The sequence below is a fragment of the Chanos chanos genome, chromosome 15 (assembly GCF_902362185.1).
Source record: "Chanos chanos chromosome 15, fChaCha1.1, whole genome shotgun sequence".
NCBI classification, from domain to species: domain Eukaryota; kingdom Metazoa; phylum Chordata; class Actinopteri; order Gonorynchiformes; family Chanidae; genus Chanos; species Chanos chanos.
Genome location: NC_044509.1, coordinates 11,398,282 through 11,415,158, shown reverse-complemented (window position 1 = coordinate 11,415,158; position 16,877 = coordinate 11,398,282). Strand labels below are relative to the sequence as shown.

Sequence of the window (16,877 nt, the reverse complement as noted above, 5' to 3'; positions counted from 1 at the left end):
AGATATAGATATAGATATATAAAAAGAAGTGCTTGATGGAGAGTAAAGCAGTTTTGGATTTAAAATTTTAATGAAAATCTTTTAATGTTGTTAAATTACAGAAGAAGGAGAAACTGAAGGTATGTATATTGGTTTCTGGATGGCTTTAGCCAAAGCTCTTTCATTTGGCATATTCCATTAAAAATGTGCACCTCCCGTAACAGGGTAACGGTTTAGCCGTGCTTTTGATGAAATGCCAGTTTCATCTTTGATTACTCTCCGACGCACACCTTCTCTTTGTTACGGCCCAAGCCCACGTGCCCCCTAAGTCACAATTATTTTCTTCTCTTCTGGGCTTTGTGTTCACAAAGGAGCCACAAACAGTCTCTTGCAAAACCCAAAACCAGGGTAGTGACTCGAACACAAGCTACCCAACAGAAGGCAACTTTGAGTGGCTGAAACTGTTCGTGAGTGTATGTGCCTTGGTAAGATGGTGATCCCAGCCTTAGGAGTAAGGGAGTGTCTTCTTTGTGCACAGGATAATCCCTGTGACACTGAAAAGTTGAGCATGCTGAATTGCAGGCAGATGGATTGTAAGGAGCATCCCAGTAGAACTAAAGACACACCGTTTTCGTGTGTGCACGCGCGCGAGTGAATGATCTACTTTGGTCCCTACCTTGTCAGTGAGAAGAGGCAATAGCTTATATTTGAGTCTTACGTCCATCTGAAGTTCTGCACTTTTTAAGATTTATCTGCTCAAAAAAAAAAAAAAAAAAAAGTTCCCTTCACAAATCATACTATTTTGGCAGAGTTTTCAAATCCTGAGGGTTTTTTTTTTTTTTTTGGGGAGAGATTCTCTCTCCATCACGTTTGTCGTCTGCCCTCGGGGTCTTTTATCATAGTCATTTCTCTGATGGACACACATCTTCATCTTCGTGGATAGGACAAGGATTTTCATCGATGACTGAGCTAAAAGTACACAGACAGCGGAAATGACACAGACAGACAGAGACAGAGAGGGAGAGAGAGAGAGAGAGAGAGTGTCTCAGACCAGGGACACTGGAGGAGACCACAGGCTTGAGTCAGCTCTATCGTTCTCTCTCTCTCTCTCTCTCTCTCTTTTTTTTCTTTCTTTTCAAGTTGGAGTTGGTGGGTAGGTGAGTGTTGGATTGACTAACTGCTGAAAATGATAACTGTTTCCGTCATTCCTCTCTGTTGGAGACACACTAATAGTTCCCAGAGTCTGAAAGTTAGAGAGCAGCAAAAGTCACAACACTTTGCAGTTCTTTGGGTGCAGACAGTGAAGGATGGGTACAAACTTACAAAAAAAAAGAAAAGTACACCCCTCTCACTCTCTGCTGCCGAACAGAGTGAGCTAAATCCCAACACGCACTGCAAGCAATCGGGTCTGTCCGCGGAGGCAGCGATTAAAAGAATGTCTCTCTGCAGAGAGGACAAGTGGATTTGTTGCTTGATGTGAACCATTTGTACTGTATTGGGAAGAGAGAGAGAGGGAGAGAGAGAGGGAGAGAGAGTGAGAGAGAGAGAGAGAGAGAGAGAGAGAGAAAAAAGACAACACAGAATATGAGGGATCATTTTAAAACAGTCAGAGGTAATTAAGATAGCTCTCTAATTCTAAAAGCGAGGTTTTAAAGCGAAGGGTTCGACTCACCAGACAGGCCGAGTGGAATTTCTTCTTGCAGGTGCGGCACGCCTTCTTGGGCAGCGAGTAGTTGGAGCCGTGGATGACGGAGAAACAGATCATGCAGTCCTCCACCCCTTCGAAACGCTTGTCCACGTTGTTCTTCCACAGGGCAAGTCCCTCCATGATACTGCCGTTCTGTCGACACAAGAAAGACAGACAGACAGACTGCCAGTCGGCACCGAGCACTGGACGCAATCGCCTGAACGTGTTTCCTCAACTCTCTGTGCAGCGCAGAGATTAAATGTTTTCATACCTGTGAGTGCTATGCTTTTGTGTATAGGATTCAATGCAGAGACACTGAATAAGCTTTGAAATGGATTCTGATACGGTAAGCTTGGCCGTACCTGATGTGTCAGGTAGGTGCTGAGCTGGAGCATCCAATTGCGCCACTGCTGCACGGCCACGCCCACTCTCCTCCCGCTCTCCACAGAGACGGAGCCCAGAGGGTAATTCGGAGGCAGCTGAATCACCAGCTCTATGAAGATGTCGTCCACCGAATATGTCGCTATCACCTCTCGCGTGGTGGAGCGGGCTTTCACCTGACGGACATTTACACACACACGCACGCACGCACAGACACACATACACGCACACACATGCACACGCATGCAGACACGGACACGGACACACACACAGAGATCAAACTCTCTGGAAATGCATTTCCACTGCTTCAGCTTCCATACCTAGAGGCACATACCTCTCTTAACTGAAGAATTTATGAGTTCAGTTTTTAGTGGTTTAAAATATAGCACCACAAATAAGTTATGATAAAAACTTGATCGGTGCGCATATTATGCCTGAAATTTGTTTTTCATTATGCATCACTAATACAATACGTTTTGTTTTTTGTTTTTTCATGCCGCTGTGATATCCCTGCGGTGCTATAACCCAGTCGGGGGGAGGTGGGGGGGGCTTTCCCCTCTCGCTCACCGTCATGCTGTCAAAGCTCTGGGTACTGGACTGGACCGAGGCGATCTCCTGGGCCGACAGAACACTGCTCACGTACTTGCTGGTGAATTTATCCACTGTGCTGAAGACTCGTTTCTCCTGACTGTTACACCAGAGTCTGACCATGGCTGGAAGATCCTTCACAGCAGTGTAATACACAGAGCAGGCCAGATGGGGTACCTCAAACTGCAAGCCCTCTGTCTCTGTAATACACACACACACACGTTTTCTTACTTACTAATGGGGACTTTCTACTGACGTTCATTCAGATTAATGTTCCTAAGCCTTATCACAAACACTGAGATACTTTTACTTTAAGCAGCAGTTGTGTCTTTAAAAAGATATGCAAGACTGCCCCCATAAGGGCTGCTTTTTACAACTATTAAATCATGGGGGTTATTTTGGTCCCCACAAGTCATGCATAATGTAAACAGCTAGACATAGACTGACATGTTTTGTTGTGTTGTTAGTTTGTAGAGACAACAATATTTCTTAATTACCACCTTTAGAAAACATGTACAGGAAGCGTTGAGTAAAATCTCAAAAGCACTAGAAGGAAACACAGAGAAGAGCACTCACTGCTGACTGAGAGAGACAGGCTCTCGGTAAAGAAGGTCCTGGCCTCTTTGCCGGTCGACTCCGAGCCCTGGACGGGAATAGTGGGGTTCTCCGGCATGAGGCGGAACAGGTGGAGGAGGAGTTTGTGTAGAGAACGGTTCTTTCGCAGATAGAGGGAATACTGGACTCTCAACTGTGTGGCACAAATGCAAATAAATGAATGAGGACACGAGTAGACACACACACACACACACACACACAAGCTCAAGAGTCTTACAAGCATACGGGCATATGCACAGCAAAACTGCACGGAGTTCTGACATTAGTTAAGAGAGAGAAAAATAGCCCAAGGAGAAGAAGGAGAGATTCCTGAGCTTCGGCGGTACAGGACGTACGTGGGATGGGGCAGCCTTGAAGAAAGTCAGGATGAGTTTCCATGCCAACAGGTATCCCAGAATGCAGCAGTGTTCCACGCTGAGGGGCTGCACGACGGCAAACTCGCCCACCTGCACACCACCCAGAACGTTCTCCAAGAGCTCCTCTGTCGCAGTGAGGATAGTCATCAGAGCTGCCGGAGGCGATCTGCACACACACACATACACACACAAACACACACACACACACACACGCACGGAGTGAGAGCCAGAATCAGGTGAGTGGTACAGTGTGTGGAAATGAGAGGTAAACAGAGCAGCATTGTTCAGACTTACAGGCATGCCTCTTCTCCGTCATCCTCCTCAGATTTGGCATGTGCACTCTCACTATCGCTCTCCGGCAGCAGTGGCATCACTCTGACACACACACACACACACACACACACACACACACACACAGACACATTAAACAAAATAGTTGTATGTTAACACAAATCACTGGGTCACATAAATCCATCATTACTAAATTATTAGACATTACTTATTGCTTATTTTTAGGGTTCATTATAACCCTACACATGTTCATTTGTGTTTTTGTTGGTAACTCAAGACAGTTTTTCTTTTTAACTCATCATTTAGCTTTTTCGGGGTTTTTTGTATCTTTCATCAGAAAAGCTAATTTTATGCGACGACCTAAAATGCTCTCAAAACACTGATTTAATGAGCCATTAACAGGGCTGGCTGTGTCGGCAGAGAACTTCCTGATAAATGACTTTTGAAAATGTCAACTGAGCCGTTTAAAATTAAAAAAAAAAAAAAAAAAAAAGCATATTTCTTTTGCCAGAGGAAAGTCTTGTACAGGGTGCGTAATCTTGTTGATACTTTTCTCATTCCTGGGACAGTCGGGACACTGGTCTATAAAAGTGGTTGTAAAACTATTTTCACTTTTCAAATAACACACAGATATAAGTAGACTCCTTCAAACGCCGGTTGGTATTTGAACTGCCGAAATCATTTCATTACATCAAGCCTTAAAAAAAAAAAGGATATGGAAAATGGCGAATTTCTCTTTTCAATACTTCCAGGGTTTTTCCTTATAAAGTGAAGCATTAAGAAATCTTAGCTTTGGTCTACAGTTTGTGCCGGAACAGCGCCACCGGCCAGGAAAACGTCTCAGAGAGAGAGAGAGGGAGGAGACAGAGGGCTGTGGGAGGGGCCTGTGTCCTGGGTGATGTTGTCTGAACTCACTTGTGGAGGATGTGGTAGACGGTGAGCTGCAGGGGGCGGGCTTTGAACAGGAGCAGTGGACTGAGTGTGTTGAGTAAGGTCTGCAGCTGGTCGGGCAGGTTGCTTTTCTGGTCAGCCACAAATCTCGCCGGCAGTTTGTTATTGGTCAGCTGCTCTACGGGGATGTAGGTCAGCGCCTCCCCGACAGCCCTCAGCACAGACATCGGAAACGAGGGGTCGTCTGGCTCTGTGAAATCCACTAGAATTTAAACAAAAAAACGGATAAAAATATGATATTTTTCCCCCCATAGTATGGGATATGTTTGTGATTGTACTGTAACACATAACCTTTATTAGCATTAAAATGAGTCAGATCAATTTAACAAAGGACTGATGAAGCCACACCCACCCGGAACCTTGATGAGAAGGGGGAGGAGCATAGTGTGAATTCCATCCACAAAGAATTCCTGCCACTCCGTGCACAGCTCAGGAGGCAGCTGGTCAACCACAGCAGCAGGAGGTGCTGCAAAGAACTCACTGAGCCTAACAATAAGCTCACAGTTCTGGCACACAAACAGCTGTACCCAGGGATTCCAGAAAGCCCCACTACTGTCACAGGCAGTCTGTAGAAAGGAGAAAGCATGACCTGAATGCACTGCTTTGATAGCGTGTATCTCTTGAGTTCAAGGTTGTTGCAGGGCTCACAAAAACGATTATTGCGGTTATTTCTAACCATCATGCAGCATTCCCTGCAAGTCACTGTGTTGAACTGATCACTTCAGATGTTAGATGATACTTTGCGAGGTCTTGTTTCTCTAAAAGATGCGAAATTGTTTACCTCTAGCCATGCCAGCATAGAACACAACAGGAAGTCCCACTGTGCACTGTGTAGGATTGTGGGAGAATGATCCAGAAGCCAGCAAAGGACACGCATCATCTCCACACACAGGGCAAGCTCTCCAACAGACGGCTTCGCTAGATCACTAACGAGAGATCCAGAACCAGAATCAGAAGCCTTGATCGAGGTTTGTTTGGTTACGCTATGTTATGGACTTGTATGTTGTGGCCGGCAAGCAAACAATTACACACACACACACACCTGTTAAAGAGAAACCACTCCTCTTTACTATTACGCCATTCCATCATGGTTGCCATGACAGCCTGCAGGATTTCCTCTTCGACAGCAGTGTTAGCTTTTAGACAGCAGTGCAGAACAGCAAGGCACGCCCCAACGCCTAAACAAATGTTTACAAAAAAATTCTCTTTAGGCAACAAATATGATTTCTATTAACTTTACGAGACAGCACAAAGCTGACAGCAAATACCACCGTTGATGCGTTAAAAGATACATATCTGACAAAGACTTCTTTAGAACAATAAAACAGCATGATAGGTTACTGTCAGATAAATCCTTTAGAAAAAAAAAACAAAAAAAAAACCAGAATCGCTTGTCAAAACAGTCACAAGACAGTGGATGTGTCATATATCAATCCAAATTTCTGTAGTATGTACATACACACACACACATATATGTGTTTATCTTATCTTATTATCTCTTTGGTTTGTGAATGAATTCTTACCATGAATGCAGTCTACTGTAAGTTTATCCTCTGTGTTGTATCTATGTCATGTGAGTGAATTCTTACTGTGAATGCAGTCCACTTTCTGTATTATGTGTTTGTTTAGGGAGTGAATTCTTACTGTGAATGCAGTCCACTTTCTGTAGTATATGTTTGTTTAGGGAGTGAATTCTTACTGTGAATGCAGTCCACTTTCTGTATTATATGTTTGTTTAGGGAGTGAATTCTTACTGTGAATGCAGTCCACTTTCTGTATTATATGTTTGTTTAGGGAGTGAATTCTTACTGTGAATGCAGTCCACTTTCTGTAGTATATGTTTGTTTAGGGAGTGAATTCTTACTGTGAATGCAGTCCACTTTCTGTATTATGTGTTTGTTTAGGGAGTGAATTCTTACTGTGAATGCAGCCCACTTTCTGTATTATATGTTTGTTTAGGGAGTGAATTCTTACTGTGAATGCAGCCCACTTTCTGTATTATATGTTTGTTTAGGGAGTGAATTCTTACTGTGAATATAGTCTACTTTCTGTATTATATGTTTGTTTAGGGAGTGAATTCTTACTGTGAATGCAGCCCACTTTCTGTATTATATGTTTGTTTAGGGAGTGGATTCTTACTGTGAATGCAGTCTTGCTCTTTCTCCTGCCAGTTGAGCAGTTCGGCGACAGACAGGGCGACGATGGCCTCTCTGTCTTCAGCAGGCAGACAGGGACAGAGCGCCTGAACAGTGCCAACGCTCTGCTCAGACAGGCTGAAAAAGCTGAGAGGCACACACGCACACACACAGACAGAGAGAGAGAGAGAGAGAGAAGTGACAGCGTTAACGAAGTGTCTCAAAAAAAAAAAGTGTGTGTGGGGGGGGGGGGGGGGGGGGGGGGTGACATCTCTAAAGTACTGGAAAAGTAACTGTCTCCACTCTAAGCATCCTAATCTAATCCAACGGCTTACTGGCTGCGAAAACAAACACACGCTCAGGTGAGCTGCTCCACCAGGCCGTAACACGCAGCGTACAGTTTCCCTCCTGATTTAGCCATCCACAGACAACTGCTGGCTATCTGCGCGAAACCCTGAGGTCATGACCAAAATCTCTAAAGTCTGCAGCAGCTGCTCTGTGGAAGCAGATGACAGACGTGCCCATTATTACCACTGGAACCTCCAAATAAGTCTTCGCTGTCTCATTTATTTTACGACGAGAAGTTATAGTCGACTCTCCTCGACCGTGAGCGAGGTTACAGACCGATGGACGTGTTCTGTCTGAAGCCATCTGAAGGTCTGCAGCGAAGGATAAAGTTGGAGGGACTGTGGCAAAGGATAAGGAGGGTTTCTATTGGTTAATGCGAGCATACCTGCTGACTCAGTCCACTCAAAAACCCGAACGCATCGGTCTCTCAAAAACCGAACGACCTGGAACGCGAGCCATTTCCGCACGCCAGAACTTTTACAGAGTCCTGTAGCGTAAATGCTCGACCTTACTCTCCTGTCATTTATAGCAGATCATTTTCTTTTTTTTTTTCTTTTAAATGTCCTCCTCTTACCTCTCCACGTTGTTGTAAAGACCCTTGATGTCGCTAGCAGCAAGGTCAGCTGTCTGAACGTAGCACGCCAGAGTCAAAGACCACAGGGAGCCTTCCTCTAAAGACCTGCGATGACGGCGGGAAAGAGTAATCGTTGATTAATTCCCCTCATTAAACGCTAATTGAAAACATTTGCATGCGAGAAGACGTGGATGTGTGTTTTAAACAGGGAAAAATTTCGAGGGGAACAAAAAAAAACAAAACAAAAAAACAAAAAAACATCCTTGAGGTTAATCAATAGGACTTAAACGGGTGGGAATTAGACGTCGGGGGTAGATGAATAAGCTCACCTTGAGAAGAGTGTTTTCAGAATGCCAGACGCCATCGAGCCGTCGGCGCGGACGGTCTCTGTTAATTTCCAGTCTTGGAGCATTCTGTGGTATTCGGACACTGCGCTGGGGGAATATTCCATCTCCTCACACCACTGTAGCGCGTACAGGATCTCTGCCGCTGAACACATGATGAGGAGAGAAAAAGAAAACAAAGAAATATGGATGAGCAAACTACGCGTCATCCACAGATACTGACTCAGTGTCCAAAATACAGTCACGGAGGGCTGGTAGCTAATGTTCAAGCCCTTATCTAGTTCTAAAGAAACAAGATCTTGGCCCTCCAGATCTGGAATCAAAATGAATGTTTTTGAAAATAACGTCAACATACATAAGTACTAGAGTTATATGTCTCTATATCTATATTTGTATAAGTGACCGCACTGTTATCGTAGGTGTCAGTCCTTTTCCTCTTACCCGTGTGTCTAAGCTCAGAGAGCAGGGCAGAGTCTGCCTCCTGCTGGTCATCGAGGGGTACTGCAGTAAAGCTGACTCTACCCAGCAGTGCACATACACAGAGGTGGGCAGGAAGTCGGAGTGATGCCTTCGGTTTCCATGTGTCCCTGCAGGGGTAGTCACAGGTCATCCTGAGTCGCCCTGTCAGCAGAGGGCACTTTACCCACTGCAGGACAAGATTAAAAAAAAAACAACAAAAAACATAAACAAAAACAAAGACCATTACTCCACGAACAGAAATGCATGCGATGATCACATTTAACGGCAGTTTGGCAACACTACAAGAGTGAGTAAAAGTTGATTAGGGTGAATTAAATTGTGATTGGCTGTAGGGCAAGTCTTTTCTGGATTAATGAGCGTGTGATTGGTTTTGTACCTGAGGGGGTAGGGCTTTTCTGAGCTTGCTCCATTCCTCTTCGCTGGGTGACAGGCAGCAGATGAACTGAGAAAGGAGACAGCTGCCGTTCTGTTGGCCCGTCGCCAGCGTCTCAACCAAGCTCAGAACCGTTTGGACCAAAACCTGCAAACTGAGAGCCACCACTGGGTAAACGAAACATCCCGCTACACCCAAACCGTTTCTACGTACAGGCGCGCGCGCGCGCGCAGGCACATCTGTCTTAAATGACAGAGAAAATATTCCAAGCCACCAGCTATGACGATCTTTCAACAACAACAGCATGTTACTTTCAAACACACAACCTGTTCTTCACCATTTTCCAAAACACAGCTGCTCAAATCAAGTCCTGGAGGGATCCTGCTGCTATTTTACTTCCACATCTTAATTCAAAAGTGTGATTTCTTTCTCTTTTTTTTTTTGGGTACCTGGGGAGTTAGATACACGTATTCCTCAACCACTCAGACTCCTTGATGGTTAGTTGAGAAAAAGTGAAAAACCTATAGCAGGTTGGCCCTCCAGCACTGGATTTGAACAAGCTGCTCTATATTACATTGCAGGTGAGTGAAAATCCGGTCGGTACTGATAAGGAACAAAAGATGCTCGGTACCTTTTCACAGTGAGCGGTGAAGCCTGCACCTGAGTTTTCACCCAGACAGCGGCATTGTGTAGAAAAGTCCCTTTCGTGACTGAAGAACCCAAATGATTGACCAGCGAACGGACGCCAGCTAAGAAAGCTTGTTTGAGCTTGAGGAGCAGAGAATCTGTCACGTTGAAACCAAACAAGAATCAGGAATAAAGTTAAAAAAAAAACAAAAAAAAAAAAAACCCACAAGCAAAACGCGTTAAACAGTTATCCGCTGAAAGAAAAGCTGTCGGGATTAACCTGAGAGGTGAGTGACAGACTGGTCCTGAGCACATAGCTGGAAAAGGGTGAGGAGGAGCTCCTCCGCGGAGGCCAGGAGGAGGCAGCCTTTCACGGAGGAGAAGAAGGTGGAGGCCACGTCCGAGATGAAGGAGACCAGCGGCTCCACGTTCCCGGCGTCGGAAATGTCCTTAGCCTCCGACAGCGTGGCGTGAAGCTGATCGATAATCTTTTCCACGTACACCTTCCCAATGAGACAATCTGGGGGGTATAAAAAAAAAAAAAAACACAACGCTTAAAAAAATCTCTTAAATAATATAAAAATAACTAAATGTGTTTCATAAGGAATCTCTAAACGGGACTCGGGACAGCAGTTAAAGCTATCTAGCTGGCACGGAAAAGAGGCAGTTCTGATTGGCTCGTTCCGTAGGCCAGGGACGTGGAGAGTGCAGCAGCTGCGGCGTGGTGTGTTGGCATTTACCGTCGTCGTGCTGGTGAGAGAGCACCAGGCTGATAAGGGCCCAGCTGTGGCTGTGTTTTGGAGAGCTGGCAGTGGAGGGGACGTTGGCTCCTCTCAGGCCGACCTCACACAAGTCTCCAGCCAGCTGCACTAATCTCTCCCCCAGTACCTGACCCTTCATCCAGCTCCAGCACACATCCAAACACACTGCATCAGCGCAGGCCTGGCAGACAGAGAGAGAGCGAGAGAGAGAGAGAGAGAGAGAGACGACGGGGTTAAGTGTGTGGCAAAGAGGGGACGCATCTGCAGATCCTCCCAAAAATATCCATTACATTAAGTGCAATTTTCGCTCCAGTAAAGTACCTTTTGTATGATCTGAAGAATAACACTCCATTTCAAATCCATCTGTTCAGAGAGAGAGAGAGAGAGAAAAGAACAACAAAATGAGACAAAACCACGAAAAAAGCTACGCAGAAAAATACATATCACGCTTTTTGAAACACAGTAATTCATTCCACTTGAGGTTTAAACTAACCGAGAGTTCACCAAAACAAACCAATTCATTTCAACACGTTCTCACTCAGTAAATTTCACTGAAACACAAAAGAACCATAGCAAACTCTTCATCATAAAATCCAATACCAAAACACACAATGAAGCATGCTTATTAGGTCTTATTGTAAATGGCATTGCTGTTAAGGGGTTGAGGGACAGAGGTATCAGTCGTACCAAGGTCAGGTGGTTAAGAATCAGGGTCCTCTGTGCTTTGGTGCTGCAGCACTGTAGTACACTAAACACCATGTCCACCAGAAAATCTGTGTCTTTCCTACTGTCCTGTCTCAGCCACACCACCACCCTCTGCAGGAGGAAGTGTACGGCCGGGTTCTGGGCCAGCTCCGGACCCAGTTCCGACTCCAGGAGGTTGGCTTCGGGTTCTTCTTTCAGCAGTACCTGGAAGACCTGAGGACTGGGGAAAGCTCCCAAAAGCATGGAGAGAAAACGAATGTGCCTCTCCGAGTTCCGCTCGTTCACGTAAACCATGTTGAGCTCGGCCAGTTGGCACACGAGCTCCAGCAGGTGGCTGCTCTTTAGGGGAGAGCTCGGGTTCTCTTGCCCGTCCAAAGGATGACTAACCGGGGCTTCCCGCTGAGCCTCTTCCCCTTCCTCCTTCCCTTCCAGATCTGAGAAGCTGATCTTCACCGTCTTACCCTTCTTCTTCTTGGCCTGTTTTTTGGAGCAGCTTTCTGGATTTTGCATGATCTGAAGCAGAGAGGCTATGCCCTCCAGAGCCAGCTGTTCGGACTCCTCCGCGTCCACGTAACGCACGCAGAGCTGGCCCAGGCCCTCCCAAAAGTCTCCCAGCAGCCTCTGGAACGTGGCCTCCTCTTCCGCCGGCCTGCTTTCTCCGGCGAGACCCGCCCTCTTCTCCCAGGAGACCAGCATCTCTGTGACCTGGGGAAACAGCGGACCGCCCTGCAGCCCCGGGCTTCCCATGGCACCATCAATCAAAGGCAGGATCTGAGAACGGAAAGAAAGAGGAGACGTGAAAATTGCGGCCGAAAAAATATGTGACGCGCGTCCAGAGCCACTCAGGCCCAGGTGCCGGAGTGAGATAAACACTACAGGAAAAAAAGAAGAAAAAAAGAAAAGAAAAGAAAAAAAAGGAGGGGGAAGGCAGGCACACTGGATAATGCACGAAGGATAACGATCTCTATCAGTCTACAGAGTATCAGAAAGCCAAGCCCTTTCACCTCACCACAAAAACGGGACATCCAGGAAATGAATCTTACATAAAACAGTGCGGTTGTTTTACAGTACTGCCCTTATAAAAGACCCCGAAGTGTTAAAACACTGTTTTCACACATAAATAACATTTTTCACACGGTGGACCGTTAATCGCTTCGCAGATGGTCCGTCTTAATTCATAACAGAGAGAGCAAAAGGTTGCTTTCATGAATGAATGTAGTCAGAATGATACACTCTCAGTTTCATCTTTATGTTTTAGCAGTTAACTGTGTGGTGTTTGAACAGGTTGCCACGTTAAAGGAAAGGGGGCAGCAGGTGTCCTCAGACCTGATCAGAGATCAGCATGTTTCGGATGCGACGCTGCTCCTCCTCCTCGCCTGTGTTCTGGAGCATGCAGAAACGCAGACACTCCACCGTGGCAAAGATGATAGCTGCGCCCTCTGCTGGACTGGCTACAGCACGCTCACTAGAAAGACTGACACACACACACACACACACACACACACACACACACACAATATATATGAGAACCAGATCCATATAAACATATCGGGCCATTTCAGCGCTTGGTTATTCTTTCAATCTGTTCGGGGAATCCAAATAATCTCTTCATTTCTAAGGGATCTGAACATTTACCCTTGGCTGAAAGAGCATCCAATCCATCATTCACTTAAATAATGCAGAACAACAACCTTCTATTCAATTTTTCGTAGCTTGAATTTGATTTTAGAAAATAATACGTGAACATGCCTCTCAGAGTCTCAATCATTGACAAGACAACGCGTTGAGCTCAGCCGGCAGACGCAACATTAAAAATGACAAGGACATCCCAAGTCGCAAGTTCTAAGCCGGGCAGACGTGCTTATCACGTGTGAAGTTACCCTTGTATTATGGAGGTGAAGAAGGTGCCGTAGAAGTCCAGTTTGGGCTGAGTGACCTCCTCTGGTAGTTTACTGATAAACGGAAGCATGTTGGGGTGTAGAGCGGTGGCCAAGCCTTTCCCCCCGTCCCTCAGAAGGACCCAGAGCTTGGGCAACACCCCTTTCCTCGCGTTCACGTGCGTCCAACAGTCCTGCAAGACATCGCACGGCATAAAGCACAAACGACGCCGTTTACAAAATGTTAACAATTCTTACAAGGAGACAATATCCAGAGCACGAGCATGTAGCTCGTCACGTGACTGATTCTGCGTAAACCAGGAGCGTCCCGGAGAAGAGCCTTACGGGAATGCTGGCGAGGACGTGCAGGACGGCCTCCCACAGGGGGGGTAAGACCACAGGGTCGGTGTCATCGATGCTGAGGAGAACCGCACAACAAGCCCTGGGAGCTTCTGCTCGGATCAGGTCCGGCATATGCTCGCAAAGCGTGGCCACCACCTCGAAGAAAGCCCCACGGATCTACGAAACAAACAGGAAGGGACGAGTGACACAGCTGACGGGGCGACGGGGGAAGCTCAGGTTTTCTGGGGGAGAGCCGAGTCTGCTGCACGGCTGTGATTAAACCTCCAGGCAAAACGACCCACCTGTGGGGTTTTGTGCTTGCTGTATTTCCAAAACTTGGCCTGGGCGATGAGCTTGGACAGACGGTCGCAGAGGGAGTCTCTGTCGCTCTGGGGCAAAACGGTCAAAAGCTTTTTCAGTGCCAGCAGTGAACTGGTCAGCAAACGTAGGTATTTCATCTCTCTCTCCTCTTCAGGCACGCTCCTGAACATGACAAAGTAGGAACACTGAGGCCAAAAAAATCGTTTAAGCTTCAAGGATAACAGGTCTTTACTACTAAAATGTCATTATTCGTTTAAAAAAAAAGTGCCCTGACAACTGAATTTAAACTTTTCAAAGTCACAGATATTGACTTACTGTGGGTCACTCAGTGTGTCTGGAGTTTCTTTGAGTAAGTTGTCTTGAAGAACCTGGGGGGGAGAACCCAAAACTTAAAATAAAATACATTTTTTAAAAAAAAACCCAAAAAAACCCACTGTGGAGGATTTAGTTAAAAACGGCTTCCCGACAACCTACGAGTCGAACAGCCTAAGCGAAACGGAGCAGGAAATCTATAACTCACACTTAGGATTTCATCCTTGCAGAAGCTGAGTGCCTCTGGCTGTTTGTTGAGAGGGAAAGCGGCCTGGAAGGCGACGTTAGCCGCGGAGGCTGCGGGGGGGTACGTGTCACATTGGGCAATGAGCCAGTGGCCCATGATGCTTTTTAGGTAGGGAGCAAGGTTCCTCTTCACTTTCAGAATCAGCTGCTCAAAGGCTTGCTGTGTTGCTTCTCTGACACGCCGGTCGTGGTCCTGTCCGAAAACACGTCAGAAATGGAACACGCCAGAAAATGCGTTTTAGAGCAATTGTGACTCGAAGCCATTGAGGTCCACATAAAAAGGACCCACAAAAATGGTGCTTTAGAAGTTGTCTTACCACTGATATCCTGCAGTATATCCTCGGCCAGTAGGGAAGCACGCCTTTCACTGTTTCTGATTCCCGTTCTTGACACATTGCACCAAATTCTTGCACTGCCTACGAGGAGAAAGGTTCTGCAGTTAGGACTCCCAAACTTCAACAGTGCAGTTAAACAACTCTGCTTCAGCAGTTGATCTGTGTAACATTATAGTAAGATACATCAATCTGATCAAAACATACTTTCCAAGAAGGAAATAAATTCGCAGGACGGGAAGATAAAAGATAGACAGAAGAGGCCGTACCTTTAATTTGGTGACTGCATCTCTTTTTGACAGTTTCCTTAAAACCAAGCGAAAATCCGCGTCCACTAGATTGTCTATTTCCTCTGCACCGTGGACGGCTGGTACATATCCCGGGTCATTGGACGTTGAGATGCCAAACCCCACAAATCCAGGAACAACCCCACTCTCCCGGGCTAGTAGTTCTGCAGCTCTCCCACTACTTGACGGCTAAAAGAATTGTATGTACAAGCACATTAGTCTTACGATACGCATGCAGGTGTACGCTACATCCGTCCTATAATTATTCGAGAAATTTTTATTGTCAAGAGGTGGTTCCAAGGTGGCACCTTACATAAGAACTGGAAATTCATGAGGTATTGTTAAAAATCGATGAGAGACAGGCCTGTCTAGTGGAATTTCAATGGATCAAGGAATCGGTGGTGAAACCGGTAGGGTATTTGTGCATAGTACAACTGTCCGCTTCGGCTGTATCACAAATGTCAGTGATTGTAACCAGGCTAAGATAAGAATGATCATCGCTGTGTTATTCCGAACTTTTGATGACGCATTAAAATTTGATTAGTTTGCTGATGCGACAACACAACGGTCTCATGATCACTCAGTGACTATTAAGTTTAACCATGATAGATTAGCTGTCATATGAACATATGTGGTAAGCGAAAAAAAAAAAACAGCAAATAGAAAATTGGCTAACCAGCTATTTTAACACTTAATTAACTAGTTGAGTGGTTAGCTAACACTTACTAGCTCTAGCTGAATTGCACTAGCAATCAAGCATTAGATAAGTTACCAAGTTACCATTATCTGACGTTAACGTGTCGAATACCTGTCGTTTCTAAATACTACTTAGGTAAATTAACGGGTACCTTACCCTAACGTTTCCTTTCGTTCTCTGTTTATTTTTGCCCCCCATATTGAACTATGCGGCTTCTGTGCCCGAAAGTTCAATTTCTTGTCCACTTCCCAACGTGAGGCGTGTAATGACGATGAAGTCCGTAACTGTAGTATTTTCGCCTTCATGAACCTTCCGGGTCAACACTTTTCAAAATAAAAGTTCCTGACAACAGAATGGAACATGAGATTCAAACCACCGTATTTATTCAGAGTTTTCGTTTACTTTAAGATATGTATTACTAGGGTTTTATGATCTTGAAAGTGAAAAGGATGGTATGTATTATATAATCAACCTTACCAAGCCAAGTCTCATACGCCGTTGTAAATTAAATAATACTAAACCTTTCTTTCCCTTCTAAATGAAGTGAGACAATATGAAAATACCATCTTAACTTCTACAAAGCCTAAAGCTACTAGAACCATGCCTCTGCTGGCATCTTACCGTATTGGCAGTGAATAGTTTTTCGCCCCTCTTTCTATCTGTGTTTATTTAATATTATTTCTACATTTCTATTTATTTATTTATTTATTTTCCCTACTTCCCATTTTTGTCTGTGTCTTTCTTTGGTGTAATTGCAATGCTGAGGTGGGGGGGGTTTTGCTATGAATAAAAACAAAACAACAGCAAAAAAGGAAATTCACTCATCAGTTAATTTTATATTAAAATTATGCTAATGTTGTTAGCCAATGCATTTGTTTGATTATAAAACAATACCGCATGTATGTGTAAGCACTATAAAATACCTCATTAAATTTGGATTATCAGTCTTTCATTAGGACAGACTGAATTGCTCTTGTGAGCACTTTATTCAGGACTGGCAGCAGTTCGAATACAGCTACAGATACAGACTGATCAGAATTTATGGTGTAACACTAGTCTTTGAGCTCTTCACTGCTATGGAATACTAACAGAATCTAATAGTGTTTGAGCGGTGAATTGCTTCAACAATTCTGAATTGCACAAGCACTTTAATGACTGTTCCATATATCTACTGATATCACCATATCCATCCAATGACAGTACACCTTTTATAGTCATAATCAGACTTCCAGGTCACAAACTCAGCCAAGTGTCATTATCACAGTCTT

At 45.1% G+C, this 16,877-nt stretch overlaps 1 protein-coding gene across 1 annotated transcript; it reads right to left on the bottom strand.

The window, feature by feature from the left end:
* Positions 1–723: 723 nt before the first annotated feature.
* ltn1 (listerin E3 ubiquitin protein ligase 1) lies at positions 724–15,857 on the bottom strand. The gene is made up of 30 exons (XM_030792557.1): positions 15,766–15,857; positions 14,895–15,101; positions 14,611–14,709; positions 14,256–14,486; positions 14,051–14,103; positions 13,717–13,897; positions 13,418–13,591; positions 13,076–13,266; positions 12,522–12,669; positions 11,178–11,966; positions 10,812–10,853; positions 10,470–10,671; positions 10,010–10,249; positions 9,734–9,887; positions 9,106–9,256; positions 8,691–8,895; positions 8,235–8,394; positions 7,906–8,010; positions 6,988–7,130; positions 5,891–6,026; positions 5,630–5,774; positions 5,201–5,414; positions 4,813–5,050; positions 3,901–3,981; positions 3,586–3,772; positions 3,212–3,383; positions 2,615–2,835; positions 2,029–2,223; positions 1,652–1,819; positions 724–1,469 (listed from the first exon to the last, which is right to left on the bottom strand). The coding sequence occupies exons 1-30, from the start codon at positions 15,805–15,807 to the stop codon at positions 1,407–1,409; spliced, it is 5,337 nt and encodes a 1,778-aa protein (XP_030648417.1). The 5' UTR covers positions 15,808–15,857; the 3' UTR covers positions 724–1,406.
* Between the last annotated feature and the right edge of the window lie 1,020 nt (positions 15,858–16,877).